At 43.8% G+C, this 19,914-nt stretch overlaps 1 protein-coding gene across 1 annotated transcript in view; it reads right to left on the bottom strand.

Moving 5' to 3' along the window:
• bmp7b (bone morphogenetic protein 7b) overlaps nt 1–19,914 on the bottom strand; it is a 179,279-nt gene that overhangs the window by 25,152 nt on the left and 134,213 nt on the right. The window contains exon 3 of the mRNA XM_078555505.1: nt 260–408. Within this exon, the coding sequence (XP_078411631.1) occupies nt 260–408 (149 nt within the window). The remainder of the gene's footprint in view (nt 1–259; nt 409–19,914) is intronic.

Genomic DNA, 19,914 nt, shown 5'->3' with positions numbered 1-19,914 from the left:
AGCTAAGGGAAAGTAAAATGATCCAATGGCCCAATCGCATCCACTTTTTGCTAAACGGGTTGGATTAAAATGACCCTCAATGGTTCAGGTGTCAATATGAATACAGGTGAAGATATAGGTTCGGGCACAAGTACAAAGGAAAATAGCTACTGGCATACAGATGGAAACAGAGGTTCAACTACAAGCGGATCTTGCTAATTAAAATTTTTTCCACAGTGCAAAGGTAGGATAGCCAAGAGTGCCAGAGTCTGAATCTTACCGGTTGTCGTCTGCACAAATAGCTGGAGGCCCAGGTTATTATTTGGATTCACCACCCAATGATTACTTGTGGCTGTAATATCGAATACCAGCCACCCTTCTTCTGCACCCCAGATAGTCCTAGAGTCCAGGGGAAACAAGTCGGACTCACTGAAAGAAAATAGAAGGAAATTATGCAAATTCCTGGTAGCTTGTGGAAAAGAAATGGCCGCTTCAACTGATTCTGAATTTATTTGTGGATTGTTCAGATCTTCATATTTTATCTAATATACATATTGCTCAGTGGGAATTGGGAGAGAACTCTACTAGCTGGAGTCATACCAAGCAATAAGGAAGATGGTTGTGGCTGTTGGAGGCCAGTCATCTCAGTACCAGGACATCACAGCAGGATTTCCTCAGGGTAGTGTCATAGGCCCAACCAACTTCAGCTGCTTCATCAATGACCTACCTCCAACATAAGGTCAGAAGTGGGGATGCTCACTGATGATTGCACAGTGTTCAGTACCATTTGAAACTCCTCAGATACTGAAGCAGTCTCTGCATGCTTGCAGCAAGACCTGGAGAACATTCAGGCTTGAGTTGATAAGTGGTAAATGACATTCGTGCCAGACATATGTCAGGCGATGACCATCTCCAACAAAAGAGAATCTAACTATCTTCACTTGACGAAAAGTAAGATACTGTGGATACTGGGAATCTGAAATAAAAACAGAAAATGCTGGAAATGGTCAAGCAGCATCTGTGGGAGAGAACAGAATTAACAAACAGAGAGATCTGTGTGTCCTTCTACATGAATCACATATGTTAGCATGCAGCTACAGAAAGTATTTAGGAAGATTTCCTTACTTAAGGAGGGATATACTTGCATTGGAAGCAATTCAGAGAAGGTTCACTAGACTGATTCCTGGGATGAAGGGGTTGTCCTGTGAGGAAAGGTTGAGCAAGTTGGTCCTATGCTAATTGGAGTTTAGAAGAATAAGAGGTGATATTATTGAAGCATAGAAGTTTCTGAGGGAAACAGAGAGTGCTAGAAAAACTCAGCAGGTCTGGCAGCATCTGTGGAGAGAGAAATGGAGTTAGCATTTCGAGTCCAATATGAGTTTTCGAAGATGCTGCCAGACCTGCTGAATGTTTCCAGCACTTTCTGTTATTATTTCAGATCTCCAGCATCTGCAGTATTTTGCTTTTATTTAAGTTTCTGTGTTATTGATTATATTCAAGGCTGAGTTCAACAGATTTTTGATCTATAAGGGAGTCAAGGGTTATTGGAGGCAGGCAGGAAAGTGGAGTTGAGGCCACAGTCAGATCAACCATGATTTTATTGAATGACAGAGCAGGTTTAATGGCCTACTCCTGCTCCTGTTGCTTATGATCTTATTTCAAAACATTAACTCTGCTCTCTCTCCACAGATGCTGCCCGAACTGATGAATATTTTGAGCATTTCTTGTTTTATCACTCCTTGCTTTTCAACCATATTACTATCGCTGAATACCCCACCATCAACATGAATATTGACTAGAAACTTAACTGAACCAGCCATATAAATATTGTGGCTACAAGAACAGATCAGAGGCTAGGAATTATGCAGCGAGTAACTCACTTCCTCACTCCCCAAAGCCTGTCCACCACCTTAAAGGCAAGAGTCAGTGTGATGGAATACTCTTCACTTGCCTGGATGAGTGCACCTCCAACAGAAGCTCAATGCCATTTGAGACAAAGCAGCCCACTTGACTGGCACCTCATCCACTACCTTAAACATTCACTCCCTCCACCACCGACGTACAGTGGCAGCAGTGTGTACCATCTACAAGATGCACTGCAGCAACCCACCAAGGCTTCTTAGACAGCACCTTCCGAACCCATTACCTCCACCACGTTGAAGAACAAGGGCAGCAGAAGGGAATAATACCAGTTGCAAGTTCCCTTCCAAGTCACACAGCGTCCAGACTTGGAACAATATCATTGTTACTTCACTGGCTTCATTGTAATGAGGTCTGAGACATAGAATCCAAGTTATCTTTGGTCTCATTATTCAGCTGCAAACCAATATGGCCCAGGAACTGATATACACTTGCTTCTGCACAGCTAGAAAAATTGTTGCGCTGGAATTTCTATTTCATTCACTTTTTTATTTGATATATTTGCCCTTGAGAAGGTGGTGGTGAGCTGCCTTCTTGAATGGCTGCAGTCCATGTGGTGTAGGTACACCCACAGTGCTGTTAGGAAGGGAGTTCAGCATTTTGACCCAGTGACAGCGAAGGAACAGCAATATAGTTCCAAATCAGGATGGCGTGTGGTTTGGAGGGGAACTTGGAGGGATGTTCCCATGCATCTGCTGCCCTTGTCCTTCTAGGTGGTAGAGGTCATGGGTTTGGAAGGTGCTGTCGAAGGAGCATTGGTGAGTTGCTGCAGTGCATCTTGTAGATGGTACATACTGCTGCCACTGTGCGTCGGCAGTGGAGGGAGTGAATGTTTAAGGTGGTGGATGCGGTGCCAATCAAACGGGCTGCTTTGTCCTGCATGGTGTCGAGCTTCTTGTGTGTTGCTGGAGCTGCACTCATCCAGGCAAGCAGAGAGTATTCCATCACACCCCTGATTTGTGCTTTGTCAATATCGGAGAGTCTTTAGGAAGTCAGGAGTGAGTCAGGAGTACACAGAATTCCCAGCCTCTGACCTGCTTTTGTAGCCACAGTGCAGTTTCTAGTCAATGGTAACCCCCCCCCAGGATGTTGATAGTGGGGGATTCAGTGACGGTAATGCCTTTGAATGTCAAGGGGAGATGGTTACATTCTTTTGTTGGAGATGGTCAAGGTATTTGTGTGACATGTATGTTACTTGCCATTTATCAGTCCGAGCAAGGATATTGTCCAGGTCTTGCTGCATATGGACACAGAAAATATACATCTGGCACCTAATAAATACCCAGTATCTGATATACACCAGCATCTGAAAAATGTCCAGTAACTGACATACAAATGGATCCTGATATACCCCAAGTATCTGATATACGGATAGTTCCTGATATACACACGGTACCTGATATACTGCAGTACTTGACATTTCCCAGTAGTTGGTATAGATTTGGTTCCACGTACACACCATTATGTGATTATTGCCCAGTACCTGACATAACCCAGTACCTGATGTATACCCAGTAACTGATATACACTCAGTATTTGGTCTAGATCCAGGACCTCGTAAGATCATAAGAAAGATCATGGCTGATTTGATTGTGGCCTTAACCCCACTTTCCTGCCTGCCCCCCATAATCTTTGACTCCCGTGTAGATCAAAAAATCTGCCTAACACAGCCTTGAATATATTCAATGACCCAGCATCCACTGCATGTTAGGGAAGAGAATTCCAAAGTCTAACAACCCTCTGAGAGAAGAAACTCCTCCTCATCTCCATCTTAAAAGGAGACCCTTTATTTTAAAAATGTGTCCCCTAGTTCCTGATTGCCCATGAGAGAAACGTTCTCTCAGCACCTACCCTGTCAAGCCCCCTCAGAAACTTATATGTTTCAATAAGATCTTAACATAGTATTGTCAACATACTTGGATATCTGGCACTCTGCCCCTCATTTAGTTCATACAGTAAAGAAATTGTAAATAGCTGAGGTCCAAGCATTGATTCTAGTGGTACACCACTAGGTACAGCCTGCCAACCAGAAAATGACCTGTTTATTCTTACATAATAAAAACAAAAAAATGCTGGAAATACTCAATGTCAGACAGCATCTGTGGAGATAAACAGAGTTAATGGGCTGGAATTTCATGTTAGAGATGGGTAGCGGGAGTTGGGAAATTTCCCGGCTTGATGCACCCGCCTTGGGATAAAGGTGCCTGGAAAGGTGCCCACCACCCCTGGAAACACTTCAGATGCAGCCACAGGGGCTGCTGATTATATCTTAATGGTTCCTGATAGACATTCGGTACTTGATTTTCACATATATTTTTGATGTATGCCCAACATCTCACATACATCTAGTAACTGATATACAAATGGATCCTGATACACCCAGAAAGGAAAATTCATTGAGACTAGTTTTTGGGCATGGTTGTCATAATTTGCAATCTGCCTGCACCCATTCCCGGCACAGAAATTTTGTGCTGCCCCCTCATTTCCATGATTTCTGCGTGTAGCCCAGTGCAGCCTGTGTTTCTGACTAGCTGCATGTACAACAGGGGCCTTTACAGTGTGCGAGGCTAGGATGTGTTCCTGCTAGCCTCTAACTCTTAAAGTCAGCCTGTCCTTCTTAAAGGGGCACTCCACTAAATCAAAAGAGGATGCAGCTGACTGACCAGCCAGTCTATGTCCTCTTGAAGTCTATCATTATCCTCCTCACAGTTCACAATACTTACATCAACAAATTTTGAAATTGTGCCCTACACAGCCAAGTCTACACCATAAATATAGATCAAGAAAAGCAGTGGTCCTAGTACCGACCCCGAAAAACAACCATTCACCACTAAAGCTGGGTGGGAGGGTGAGCTATGAGGAGGATGCAGAGATGATTCAGTGTGATTTGGACAAGCTGAGTGAGTAGGCAAATGCATGGTAGATGCAGTATAATGTGGATAAATGTGAGGTTATCCACTTTGGTAGCAAAAACAAGAAGGCAGATTATTATCTGAATGGCTATAAATTGAGAGAGGGGAATGTGCAACGAGACCTGGGTGTCCTCGCACACCAGTCGCTGAAGGTAAGCATGCAGGTGCAGCAGGCGGTAAAGAAGGCAAATGGTATGTTGGCCTTCGTAGCGAGAGGATTCGAGTACAGGAGCAGGGATAACTTGCTGCAATTATACAGGGCCTTGGTGAGACCACACCTGGAATATTGTGTGCAGTTTTGGTCTCCTTACCTGAGGAAGGATGTTCCTGCTATAGAGGGAATGCAGCGAAGGTTTACAAGACTGATTCCGGGGATAGTGGGACTGACATATGAGGAGAGATTGAGTTGGTTAGGATTATATTTGCTGGAGTTCAGAAGAATGAGTGGGGATCTCATAGAAACCTATAAAATTTTAACAGGACTAGATAGGATAGATGCAGGAAGGATGTTCCCGATGGTGGGGGAGTCCAGAACCAGGGTCACAGTCAGAGGATACGGGGTAGACCATTTAGGACTGAGCTGAGGAGAAATTTCTTTACCCAGAGAGTGGTGAGCCTGTGGAATTCGTTACCACAGAAAGTAGTTGAGGCCAAAACATTGTGTGTTTTCAAGAAGGAGTTAGATATAGCTCTTGGAGTGAAAGGGATCAAAGGATATGGGGAGAAAGCAGGAGCAGGCTATTGAGTTGGATAAAAGCAAAATACTGCAGATGCTGGAAATCTGAAACAAAAATAAAAATAGCTGGAAAAACTCATCAGGTCTGACAGCATCTGCGGAGAGGAATACAGTTAACGTTTCCAGTCCGTATGACTCTTCATCAGAACTGAGGAAAAATAGAAATGAGGTGAAATATAAGCTGGTTGAGGGGGGTGGGACAGGTAGAGTTGGATAGAGGGCCACTGATAGGTGGAGGCAAAGAAGAGATTGCTAAAGATGTCAAAGAAAAAAGGACAAAGGGGTGTTGATGGATGGTGGTGATATTAGCTAAGAAATGTGCTAATGATGACATTAAGGGTAGAAAGCAGGACGAGCAAGAGACAGATAGCCTTAGTGGGGGTGGGGTGGGGGGAAGGGATCGAAATGGGCTAAAAGGTGGAGATAAAACAATGGATGGGAATACATTTAAAAATAATGGAAATAGGTGGGAAAAGAAAAATATATTTAAAAAATATAAATAATTAGAAAAAGGGGAATCGGAAAGGGGGTAGGGATGGAGGAGAGAGTTCATGATCTGAAGTTGTTGAACTCAATATTAAGTCCGGCAGGCTGTAAAGTGCCTAGTCGGAAGATGAGGTGCTGTTCCTCCAGTTTGTGTTGAGCTTCACTGGAACATTGCAGCAGGCCAAGGACGGATGTGTGGGCATGAGAGCAGGGTGGTGTGTTGAAATGGCAAGCGACAGGGAGGTCTGGGTCATGCTTGCGGACAGACTGAAGGTGTTCCACAAAGCGGTCACCCAGTCTACGTTTGGTCTCTCCAATGTAGAGGAGACCGCATTGGGAGTAGCGAATGCAGTAGACTAAATTGAGGGAAGTGCAAGTGAAGTGCTGCTTTACTTGAAAGGAGTGTTTGGGCCCTTGGATGGTGAGGAGAAGGGAAGTAAAGGGGCAGGTGTTGCACCTTCTGCGGTTGCATGGGAAGGTGCCATAGGAGGGGGTTGAGATGTAGGGGGTGATGGAGGAGTGGACCAGGGTGTCCCGGAAGGAATGATCCCAACGGAACTCCGCCGGTGGGGTTGGGGGGGGTGGGGGGGTGTTGTGGGGGGTGAAGGGAAGATGTTTTTAGTGGTGGCATCATGCTGGAGTTGGCGGAAATGGCGGAGGATGATCCTTTGAATGTGGAGGCTTGTAGGGTGAAAAATGAGGACAAGGGGGACCCTATCATGGTTCTGGGAGGGAGAGGAAGGTGTGAGGGCGGATGCGCAGGAGATGGGCCGGACACGGTTGAGGGCCTTGTTAACCACCATGGGTGGAGAACCTCGGTTAAGGGAGAAGGAAGACATGTCAGAGGAACTGTTTTTGAAAGTGGCATCATCAGAACAGATGCGAAGGAGGCGAAGGAACTGAGAGAATGGGATGGAGTCCTTACAGGAAGCGGGGTGTGAGGAGCTGTAGTCGAGGTAGCTGTGGGAGTCGGTAGGCTTGTAATGAATATTGGTGGACAGTCTATCACTAGAAATTGAGACAGAGAGGTCAAGGAAGGGAAGGGAAGTGTCAGCGTTGGACCATGTGAAAATGATGAGTTGGATGATTAGCCATGATCATGATGAATGGTGGAGCAGGCTCGAGGGACCGAATGGCCTACTCCTGCTCCTATTTTCTATGTTTCTATGTTACACTATTCCCTATCACTCAGCCAGCCTCATATCCATGCTGCCACAGTCCCTTTTATTCTATGGGATTTAATTTTGCTGACAAACATTATGTGGTACTTTATTCAAAGCTGTTTGGAAGTCCACATACACCACATCAACTGCATTATGATCAACTCATTAATGATCTCTGTTAGCTCATCAAAAAATTCAATCAAGTTAGTTAAACACAATTTAGCTTTAACAAATCCATCCTGGCTTTCCCCAATTAATCCATACTTGCCCAAGTGACTTAATTTGGTCCCAGATTATCGTCTCTAAAAGCTTTCCCACCAGCAAGGTTAAACTGACCGGTGTGAAGTTGCTGGCCTTAGTCTTACACCCTTTTTGAAACAATGGTATAACATTTTCAATTCTCCTGTCCTCTGGCACCAACCTGTATCTAAGGAAGATCGGAAGGTTATGGCCAGTGCCTCTGCAGTGTCTGCCCTTACTTTCCTCACTTTCCTCAGGTGAACCTGACCCTGTCCTGGTGTCTTATCAACTTTAAGTACAGCTAGCCTATCTAATACCTTCTCTTTGTAAATTTTATCTCACCCACTGTCTCAACTACCTTCTCTTCCACTATAACTTTCATGACATCTTCTTCCTTGGTAATGACTGCTACAAAGTACTCATTTATTACCTGAGCTATGCCCTTTGCCTCCATACATAAATCCCCTTTTTGGTCCTGAATTGACTGACTCCTTGTTTTATCATTCTTTTACTATTTATATGCCTGTAGAAGACTTTTGGACTCTCTTTCATGTTAGCTGCCTGTCTCTTCTCATGTTCCCTCTTCATTTCTTTTATTTCCTTTTTCAATTCCCCTCTGAATTTTTTTATATTCAGCCTGGTTCTCACTTGATTTATCAACCTGACATCTGTCAGATGTAATTGAAACAGAAAATGCTAGAAAAACTCAGCAAGTCTAGCAGCATCTGTGGAGAGAGAAACAGAGTTAATGTTTCGAGTCCGTATGATGTCTTCAGGGCTGAAGGTAAAAATGTGATGGATTTTATATTGTTTAAGAGGGGGTGGAGTAGGTGGAGCATAATAGAAGGTCAAGGATAGGTGGGAGCTCAGGAGATATTTGACAATTATGCCATAGACACAAGATACAGGGAGCATTAATAATAGTGTTAAAGACTAAAGAAGGTGCTGATAGTGGCATAAAGGTAAGATAGCAGAATGTGTTAATAGCAGAACAAGGGTCAGTGCTCTGTGAAAGCAAAACATAAGCACAATTGACTGATGCCCCTATGGAGGAGGGGGAAGGTTGAGGGGAGAAAAATGGATTAAACACATGTCCGTCCTTGGCCTGTTGTGATGTTCCAATTAGGCACTTAACAGCCTTCTGGACTTAACATTGAGTTCAACAGCTTTAGACCATCCTCCATTTTGATCCTCTTTTAAGTCCAATTTTTTTTTACCCCCAATCCCCCCACCAGATCATCTGTCACTTGTTTTGATGTTTTGCTTTCACAAGGCGCTGATCCTTGTTCTGCTATTAACACATTCTGCTATCTTACCATTGTGCCACTATCAGCACCTTCTTTAGTCTTTAACATTACCACTAACACTACCTTTTCCTCGTGTCCATGACATCTTTGTTAAATCTCTCAGTGAGCTCTGAACTATCCCTGACCTATTTTTCTCCACCTGTTCCACCTCCTCCTACACAGTATAAAATCCATCATATTTCTACCTCTTTTCAGCTCTGAAGAAGAGCCACACGGACTTTAACTCTTGTTTCTCCCTCCACAGATGCTGCCAGACCTGCTGAGCTTTTCCAGCATTTTCTGTTTTTATTTCAATTTCCAGCATCCACAGTATTTGGCTTTTATCTGACAGATGCACCCTTTTCCCACTTATCTTATTCCCTATTTCTTTCATTATTTAGTGAGCTCTGGCTTTGTTTTGTCATATCTTTGCCACTCCGGGGAATGCACCACAATTGCCCTTAAACGATACCTTCTTTAAAGGCAGCCCATTATTCAGTTACAGTTTTGCCTGCCAATGTATGATTCTGATTTATCTAGGCCAGGCCTGTTCTCACACCATTGAAATTGGCCCTACCCCAATTTTACACTCAGGATTGCTCCTTGTCTCTTTTTCTATAGCTAACCTAAATTTTATGATACCATCATCACTGTCCTCTAAACATTCTTCTCCTGCCATTTGATTCACTTGACCCACCTCATTCTGCAGAACTAGATGCAGCAATACCTCATTCCTCATTGAGCTGGAAACATACTGATCAAGAAAATTCTCGTGAATACACTTTAGAAACTCTTTCCCTTCTCTGTCCTTAACACTGATTATCCTAACATAGACTAGGATAGCAATAAAGACTCCGATTATAACTACTCTAGAATTTTTGCACCTCTCTGTAATTATCTTGAACATTTGCTCCTCTATATATTCCCCTTCAGTTGTTGGCTTAATATAAGCATTTAAGTAATAGGAGCAGGAACAGGCCATTCAGCCCCTTGAGCCTGCTCCAGCATTCAGTAAGACCATGGCTGATCTAATTGCGGCCTCAACTCCACTTTCCTGCCTGTTCCCTGTAACTCTAAGAGTCCTTTGTCAGTCAAAAATCTAACTCTATGTTGAATATACTAATGCCCCAGACTCCACTGCTCTCTGGGGTAGAGAATTACAAAGATTAACAACCCTCGAAGGGAAGAAATTCCTCCTCACTTCTATCTTAAATGGGAGACCCCTTATACTGAAAAGATATATAGAATACACCCAGTTGTGTAAAGGTGACTCTATTGTTTCTTAGCTCTAACCAAATAGATTTTGTCCTTGTCTCCTCTAGGACATCTATCCTTTCCAGCACTGTAATATTCTCCTTAGTCAATACTACCACCCCTCCTCCTTTTTTTCCTTCCCTATTCTTCTTGAACACCTTTTCTCTTGGAATATTTAGTACCCAGTCCTGCCCATTTTTGAGCCAGGTCTCTATTATAGCTGTAACATCGTATTCCCTCATAGTTATTTGTGCCTGCATCTCATCAATCTTATTTACTACACTCTAAACATTCACATACAAGCAAAGCAAATCTAAGCTAGACCTTATTGCATTCCCTTTTATCCTGACCCCACCTAAAACCTTAATATTTGTTACTCTAGTGCTATCCGTCTCTCCCAATTGTTTGTGCTCAGATGTGCTGCGCCCCTTACAGAAGCCAGCTTGGTTGACATTAAAGATGGTCTCTACTTGCAGAGATATGCATTACAGGATAAGATGCTCAAAGATCTTAAAGCACACAGAAAGTATAGTTGTTTGGTAGTACAGAACTTGAGTATTGCTGAAAAAGAAACATGTCGAAGCTTTTGGTCTTACACTCATCAGGACACTTTGCAAGAATACCAGTATGAAGGGGAAAACAACAATTTATACTGTATGAGAAGAGAGTGCTGATTGGTTGCCAAGTGGACTCTGATTGGTAGAGGTGTTGCCATGGAGAATGCATCAGTGATGGTGACTGGCAGTTAACTGCCAAGCATTGTTGTAATTTAAACCAGGCAGCTTGACCCTTGATTGGTCAAGGCATTGCCCTGAGGAATGAGTCAGCAAATGGCTGTCACTTATTTTGTTTAGCTGAAACATGCACAATGTGTATTCATGTTCTTTCTGTCTGCAAAGAACAGGGCCTTGTGTATTAATATATATAACTTCCAGTACACGCAAATGTGCCACACTGTGAGCCCAACTGACAATCCTAAATTGGTTGTCAGCGTAACTCTCAGCACACTGAGGATTATTTAGTAAATATTATCCAATTGCGGAATCACGTCTAATGTTGGACACTGTGTTTTGAGTTTTGCAAGCACGGGCTGGTTGGGTGGTCTGTACTTTGCCCATCTGGCATATAGCAATACCAGAAAGCAGTGAAATCAGTCGATAACTAGCCGCCAATGTGAGCTTTTTTTCCTGGTTTTGGAATGCCATATGCCATACCTTCAGGACTGAGTTTGAGCTGATGATTCTTGTGTAGAACTGAGTCAGCCAGGCACAAGCACAGGGGTCAATCTGCTTCAGGAATTTTGGTGTGATGTTGTCATATCCCACTGCTTCGCCACATTTCAGGCCCCTTAATGCTTTTGCCAGTTCTGTGATCTTGAAGGGATCAGGAATCTTGTATTCTGCATGTTGCTAGTGCTGATTTTTCAGTTCGTTATAGGTAATGCATTTTATTTTCTTTTCCAACGGTGTCCTTGCTATATGGAACAGATGACTGGGAACTTGGTTCGGGATGACTGATGGGCGACTTTATGTAGGTGATTTTTTGGCCGCTCCAAAATGGCGAATTGGGCTCCAGCACTTACGACTGGAATGAATGAAATTGAGCCCTGCTGTCTTTTACCCCCATCTGGCGAGACATGCAGCATTGAGAGATTTGATGAGATGATCTGCTATATCAGGGTCACCAGATGACTCATGTTCCTTTAGGAGTTCTGCGCTCTCTGCATCAAGGCATGGGATGTAAGTGGGTCGATAGCCACAAGGGATGGCTGTCCACAAAAGCGCTTCTCTGATTTTTCCACAGGTATATTATGAATAGGTACAGTTACAATGATGTGGTCCAAGGTATCACTGTATTTTGGCCAATCGACTTTATGGAAGTTTCATCACATCATCTTTGCACTGCGGATGACTGGAAGGCAAAGGCCAATGTGAATGAATGATAGCCTGTGATGATTATGTGGCAAGTCTTCCAGGATTAGACACTGTGCTGGTTGGGGATAACCATCAAAGGAATTGACCCAGCACTGGTCAGGTGAGTAATTCCGACTCCATCTGGCTAAATAGAATGTCCCTTATTGCTTGGGGTCACTTATCAGGGAGAGGATGTTTCTGGAGGTCCACTGTAGGCGCTGTTCACCATCATTTATCAAGTTCTGGCATTCACCACCTACATTGAAAATGGCTTCCAAAAGAATCTGAAGACAGGCATAATACTACTGGACCTCACAGCTGCCAATGAAATACAGTGTGGCACACTGGCCCTGCTGTTAAAGATGTCCAGAATTTTTCCAAGCTGGGTCAGACAGTTGTTGAAACACTCCTTTACAACAGACAATTCAGAGTCCACTCTGGGCAAGGGAACAGTGCATGGAGAAGACAGGTCAACAGACTACCATGGGTCTAGCCCCAACCCTGTTTAACATATATACAAATGACCTGCGAACAACCACGTCCCGCTATGCTGATGACATCTGTTATGCCACCAAAGCTCCATTCTTCTGCACTCTGGGCTAGATCCTTGATAAAGACGTTACAAAGTTGACAGACTATTGCAGCACATGGTGCCTCACATTAAATCCCTCCAAAACCATATCCAGAGTATCCCACCTCCACAATGCCAGTGCCGAAAAAGAATTATGTATCTACATGGATGGCCAGAGACTAAAGCACGATCCCAACCCAATATACTTGGGGGCGACTCTAGATAGGACTCCGTGCTTCTGGGAACATTTGAAGAAAACAGCAGCAAAGGTCAAAACCGGAAACAACTGATTACCCAAACTTGATAGATCTACGCAGAATGCTGCTGCCACAATACCCTGGACCTCAGCACCTGCCTCATCATGCTTCACAGCAGAGTATGTGCACTTGTCTTGCAGAGATCATTATACACACATGTTTTGACACTCATTTGAATGCAACAATGCACATCATAACTGCTCAACACTCCTCCTCTGGCTTCCTGTCCTTACAAATATCATGCCTCCACTCCGCTGATTGATGAAAACCCACAAGCTGGTCAAAACCATCCATGCTGCACCTCACTTACTACTCCACGATGACCGGTTCAACCCACCCACTGCCGGCCTTCCATCTCGGTGCCCCATATGGAGCACCCTTCCTGATGATCTGTCAGCAGACATCCTTTCGATCAAGGAATGGGAAATCAATAACAAGTTCCTTGTGACAAACCCCATCTGTCAAATGACAGGCTTTGAGCTACCATGGCGACAGTGGCCCTTACTATGTAGGTTCAGGACAGACCAGGGCCCCTGTACAGCTAAACCTTCACTGCCGGGGCCTCATTACAACCCTCTTATGCACTGGTGGAAAGACACATACAATGCTGCACATTACTGATGAGTGTCCCGTCTACAAACTAAGTGACGGACTAATCACCCTAAACTCAGCAAATGAGGAGGCTATCGCTTGGCTTCTGGGATTTGCATTCACTAAGTAAAAAAATAAAATTGGTTGTGCACTTTGTTTTTTCCTTTCTAGTGTTACCCCCTGGACGCCACTGCCAAGTTAGTTTAAAACCATCCCACTAGCACTAACAAACCACCTCGCAAGAATATTGATTGCAGCTCTGTTTAGGTATAATCCATCCAGTCTACACAAGTCCTATCTCCCGCTTAACAGATCCCAATATCTAAGGACTCTAAAGCCCTCCTTCATACACCACGTCTCCAGCCATGCAATCATCTGTTGTATCCTATTTTGATATTCATTACATGTGGCACTGGGAGTAATTCAGAGGTTGCTGCCTTTGAGGTCCTTCTGACTAATTTCTTTCCTTGCTCCTTAAAATCTGATCGCAGCACCTCATCCTTCTTTCTACTTGTGTCATTGATACTGTTATGGACCATGACCTTTGACTGTTCACCCTGTCTACCCCCACCCCCACCCTCCCTTAGGGTGCAGTCACTCAGGGACGTTCTTGACACTGGCACTGGGGAGGCAATATACTATCCTGGATTCACTTCTGCAGCCACAGACACACCAATCCTTCCCCAGTTAGAGAGTCCACTATCACTATAGCTTTTCCAATCTTCCCCCTGCCCACCCCTCCACTTCTATAGCTGGTGCCTTGGTCTAGACTATAGGGACTAGGCTGCAGTCCCCAGATGAACCATCACTCTCAGCTGTATTCAGAGCCATTTGAAGAGCAAAATGCACTCTGGAGAATCCTGCACTACCCCCATTACTATTTGTTTGTCACCCATTCCCTCTCTGCCTGCACACCCTTAAGCTATGGGTGATCACATCCAGAAATGTGTTATCCATGTCACACAGCCTCATGGATGCACGACAGTGACACCAGCTGCTGCCCCATCTCTGAAACCTGGAGCTTGAGCTAGTTGAGCTGATGACACTTCTTGCACATGTGGTTGTCCAGGTCACAAGAAATGTCTTGGAGTTCTCACATGGAAGAGGATATGTACTCCATAGGACTGAGATGCCTTGCCATGCTTCCATTTATTATACTAACTGTAATTCACAGAAATAAACTAAATATTTACATTAAAGAACATTATTATTGTCATGGACAGAATTTGTGGGCAGGATATTGAGGTTGGCGAGGTGGAGGCAGGGCCTGTTCGCTGATGTGTAAAATGACGCGAGATGACGTCGGGTGGAACTCCTGATGTCACCCTGCTCATTTCAATTTTCAGGTCGGTGGGGGCGCAGCTGAAACAGCTGTGCACACGCCAACCTGTCAACGGCCAATTGAGGCCATTTAAAATCTAATTGAAGTAGTTAAAGGACCTGCCCGTCCAACCTTAGGGTTGGCGAGCAGGCCAGGTGCCCTGGCGGGCTTCAGAAAAAGCATGAAACCTCATGCACGGGCGAGATGAGATTTCATGTAGGTTTTTAAAAATTTAATAGAAGTTTAATTAAAAGTGATGGACATGTCCCAACTCATGTGACAGTGTTGCATGAGGGGACATGTCAGGGAAATTTTACTTTTCTACATTTAACATTTTTAAATTTGGCGCCGATCTCCCTGAGGCAGTACTTAGCCTCAGGAAGATGAGTGCACTCTTTCACGAGTGTGCGCAATAGAGTGCACTCTCGGCTTAGGGAATCCCAACACCCCCGCCTGCACAGGGAGCACATAGCGCTACCTGGCAGACATCACGCTGGGTGGGCCTTAATTGGCCTACCCAGGTAAAATGGCGGCGCAACCCCAATCGGGGGTGCCGATTGGAGGCGTGCTCGCATGTGCCCGCTCCTGAACTTCCACCCTGCCAGAGGGAAAATTCTGCCCTGTGTGTTTTCTTACTGCCCGTGAACAGTGTGTTTTGTATGTGAGAGGTATGCGTCTCTTACCCTCAGAGTGATTGTCCCGATTTGAATAATTCCAACAGCAAGCTTTTTTGTGAAGTTTAAAGTAAGGAAGGTTATTTATTGTCAGCTACTTGCCCAGCGGTCTAAAAACATGACATCTCACTTACTTGACTCACCCAAGCTATCATTCACACAAAGATTAGATACAGATGAGGAAAAAGCAATACAATTACAATTTATGTTTGTCTCAGTCTCTCTTGTAGCAGGCCTGTAGTTAGATGAGTTGATGCTTTGGTTAGAGTGGAGGTCTTGTAAGGTGAAGGTTTCTCAATAAGCTGCGAGGTTTCTTGTGGTTGAACTTCCTGGGGGCTGGTTCTCAGGTGAACTTGAATATGGAACAGGTTGGGGAAAGTTCTTCTCTTTGTTAGGGATCTCCCACTTTCAAGGTATTGCTGTTTATTACCTTGGGATGTTATAAAACTGGTTGATGGCTTTCTGTGGAATCTCATTGTTTTCTGTCCAAAACAGCATCTTGCATTTTTAAATGCAGGCAACAAATTTGGCTGTTTTACCAGGTGAACTTTTACAAGTTCAAAGTCCATTTCCAAATAAGGTGGGTGTTTGGGTCAATTATCCATCCTGTGTGGTGACTTTCACACCTTGAGATTTTGAGATAGCTAGTGTCTTTATATCTGAATGATCCATTCAATTTGAAATTACTTTTTTGAATTAGTTTCACGAAAAGGCATTGAATCAACATCAGCCTGGAAAATTCCTTCTGTTCCCTTGAGACAGGAGAGTGTTTCATTCCGCAAGAGAAGTCAGGTAATCCTTAGGTGGGCTATCCTTTTTGTAGCCTTTTGTGGTTTTTAAAAAGATAAAGTACTGACTGAAAATTCATCATATATTGGAACATGACATGCCTCCATTGCACAAGAAAAAAATCATGGAATCTGTGATGACTTTTTTTTTAAACATGGCTTCCTTGTGAAGCAAACGGAAAATGTATACATACACTCTCCACATACACTCAGGCAGTCACACACAGTAATTCAGTACTGTTACAGGGTCCTCTGCCTCTTGCATTTCCCTTGGTGGCTTATTACTCAGGATAGCGCATCAGCAATGAAATTATTCTTTCCAGTAATGTGTGTAATCTTTAGATTAAAACGCTGTAGAACAAATTCCAGCGGAACAACCTGGCATTGCTGTCTTTGAATTTTCCCAATAACTTTAAGGTGCTATGGTCCGTGTGTATCAAGGTCTCACGGTGCCATTGCTAACATAGACCTTAAAATACTTGAGAGCTAAGAAAGGCCAACAGTTTCCTTCTCGATGGTGGAGTGGTGCAGCACCTTTTCTGATGTTTGTTTAGCTTTTGGAGAAATAGCCAAACAGGCATTCAACTCTGGAATCATCTTCCTAGAGTAGGATTGCTCCCACTTATTATCACTAGCGTCAACAGCTACTCTAAAAGATTTACTGAAGTTTGGGGTGCTAGCACGGGTTCATTTGTCAGGATGGCTTTTAATTTCTCAAAAGCTTTTAGTTATGTCTCTGTCCACACTACCTTGGTGGTTTTCTTTAGTAAATTAATTAATGGGGCAGCTAGGGTGTTAAAGTTCAGGACAAACTTGCGGTAGAACCCGCACATTCAAAGAAACCGCAGGATTGCGCTCTTGGTTTTGGGGATAGGAAAATAAACCCGGGTTATATTTTCACTTCCTGGGGTAGCACTTGACCTTGTCCCACCACGTGCTGCAATCAGTCACCTTTGCCTTGGCAAACTCGCTCTTAGCTAAGTTCACTACAAGGTTAGCCCTCTGTGGGCCCTGGAACATTGCTTCCAGGTGGTCTAAATGGTCTTTCCCAGGTCTCACTAAATTAATGGGTCATCTAGGTATATTGCAGAGATGGTTAATCAGCTACTACCTGGTTTGTCAACCACTGAAAGGTTGCTGGTTTATTTTGGGGAGACAAAGACAGATTTCTCTTGCTCTGGGGGTCATGGGAACTTGCCTCCCTTTTAAAAGGTCAATTTTACTGAGGTAGGCAGAGTAATTTACCTTACCTATATAATCCTCGATGAAGGAGATTGGGCATGAATTGGTTCAGGTCACTGCATTTACCTTCTGATAGTCACTGTAGAAGTGGTTTGATCCATTTGGTTTCAGGACTAGTACAGTGGGGGAGTTCTGGCTGGGCTCAATTATATCATTGTCTGGTATGCGTTTGATTTCTTGCCTGACCTGAGCCAGCTTTTTGGGGCTCAGTCTATAGGGGATTTCCTATTGATAGAGCAAAATCCCTTTGTCCACATTGTGGACTGTTGGTGGTGTTATGGACAAGAGGGCGACGTGAATTGAATTATTATTACTGCTCCCCTCTTTCGCCCGTGACAGCGATAGTTTTATTTCTAATTTCATTTGTTTACCTCTCTGCATCTTGTGTTTCTAACTTCATCTTCAGCATCTTTTGCTGGTGAGCCCATTGTTTCTTGGTCTCTTTCCTGGAACTCTTTCTATTATCTCCTCCTTTCCAGTTCTACCAGCTGTTTTGTGGCTAGGGTAATTATCTTGAATACAGGTCTCCAATCAGTTTTTGGTCCTGATTCTTCTAACTGTTCTGGATAGGGACTGAGATTATCTGTCCTGTGTGACAACTTCCACACCTGGTGGTTTTGAGACAGCTAGTGTCTTTGTATCTGAATGACCCACTCAATTTGAAATTAGTTTTTTGAATTGGTTTCAGGAAAAGGTATTGAGTCAACATCAGTCCGGAAAATTCATTTCTTTCCTTCTTGAGACAGGAATGTTTCATTCCACAAGAGAAGTCAGGTGAGCCTCATGCGGCCATCTTTTTGCAGTCCTTTTGTGGTTTTTAAAAATATATTTACAAAAGCTCATAATTTACTGTAACATGACAATATATAGAAAACTAACCAGCTACTCAACAATTAGACCCTTCCTTTTGGTGTCATTCCTTTTAGTTTTTTTTTACTTTGCTCCCTGATGCTCAAGCACACTCCACTCTGCTGCTCCACCCCATATCTCCTTCAGGTGGGATCTCCTTACCTCAGGGATATCCACACAATCAATCATCTACCTACTGTCCTGTGACATCACTCACTGATTTTTTTTTTGTTGATTTGATCTCTCTGTGCTCTCTCACTGCTGCATCTTTTATCCTGCAGTGCTCTCGGTCCTTCTGTTGTTTTCTTAGTTCTCCCTCACTCTGTCTCTCTCTCTCTCTCCACCACTCCTTTTGCTTGGGTATCCTGATACACACCCAGTACTTGAGACACACGCCCAGTGCCTGGTATACACCCAGTATCTGATATAAACTCAGTATCTGATATATACTAATATCTACTCTGCAGTCAGGATCTAATATATGCATGGTTCCTGATATTTACCCAGTACCTTAAATATACCTGTTTCTGATGTGAACTCAGTCTATGATATACTCAAAGTACTGAGAGTACTGTAGCATTGTAGTTGTTACTGGGCTAGTAATCCATAGGCCTGAACTAATAATTCAGAAAAATGTGTTCAAATCCCATCGTGAAGGTTGGTGAATTTGAATTCAGTTTATTCGATAAATCTGGAATAAAAGATAATCGTTAATGGTGTCCACAAAGCCATTGGAATTTTGTTAAAACCCAACTGGTTCACTAAAAGTTCTTTGGAGAAGGAAACTTACCACGTTACACTGTGACTCAAGATCCACCTCAACGTGCTTGCCTCTCAACTGCCCTCTGAAATGGCCTAGGAAGCCACTCAATTGTATCAGAATGGCTACGAACTGGACTACCCAACATCAATCTAAGCTGTGGATTCAGATACGACAAAGGTACACCCTATTCAGTCGACTCTGCAGAGCCCTCCTCACCAACATCTGGTGACTTGTGCCAAAATTGGGAGAGCTGTCTCACAGACTAGTCAAGCAACAGCTTGACTTAGTCATACTCACTATATTGTACCCTGCAGCCAATGTCCCTGGGTATGCCCTGTCCTACCCGTAAGACAGATCTACAAGAGGTATATAGTCAGGAGGGAGTGGGTCTGGGAGTTCTCAACGTTGACTCCAGACCCCATGTAGTCTTATGGCATCAGGTCAAACATGGGTGAGGTAACCTCCTGCTGATTGCCACGTACTGCCCTCCCTCAATTGATGTTGAACACCACTTGGAAGAAGCTGAGGGTAGCAAGGAAACAGAATATACCCTGGATGTGCAGGGGCACTGGGAAAAGGCAGGGCAATGGCACTAAGTCATAATACTCATTTGGAGAGTCAGTGCAGACACGATGGACCGAATGGTTTCCTTCTGTGCCATTAAAATTCTGTGATTCTAGATGGAGGACTTTAATGTCCATCACCAAGAGTGGCTCTGTAGCAACACTACTGACTAAACTGACCGAGTCCTAAAGGACATATCTGTCAGACTGGACCTGCGGCAGGTGGTGAGGGAACCAACAAGAGTAAAAAAACCTACTTGATCCCGTTCTCTCCCATCAACCTACTGCAGATGCATCTGTCTATGACAGCATTGGTAGGAGTGACCACCACACAGTCCTTGTGGAGACCAAGTCCCAGCTTCACACTGAGGATACCGTCCATCATGTTGTATGAAACTATCATGGC

Source organism: Cetorhinus maximus, chromosome 13, assembly GCF_964194155.1.
Source record: "Cetorhinus maximus chromosome 13, sCetMax3.hap1.1, whole genome shotgun sequence".
Taxonomy (NCBI): domain Eukaryota; kingdom Metazoa; phylum Chordata; class Chondrichthyes; order Lamniformes; family Cetorhinidae; genus Cetorhinus; species Cetorhinus maximus.
This window is presented reverse-complemented; position numbering and strand designations above follow the sequence as displayed.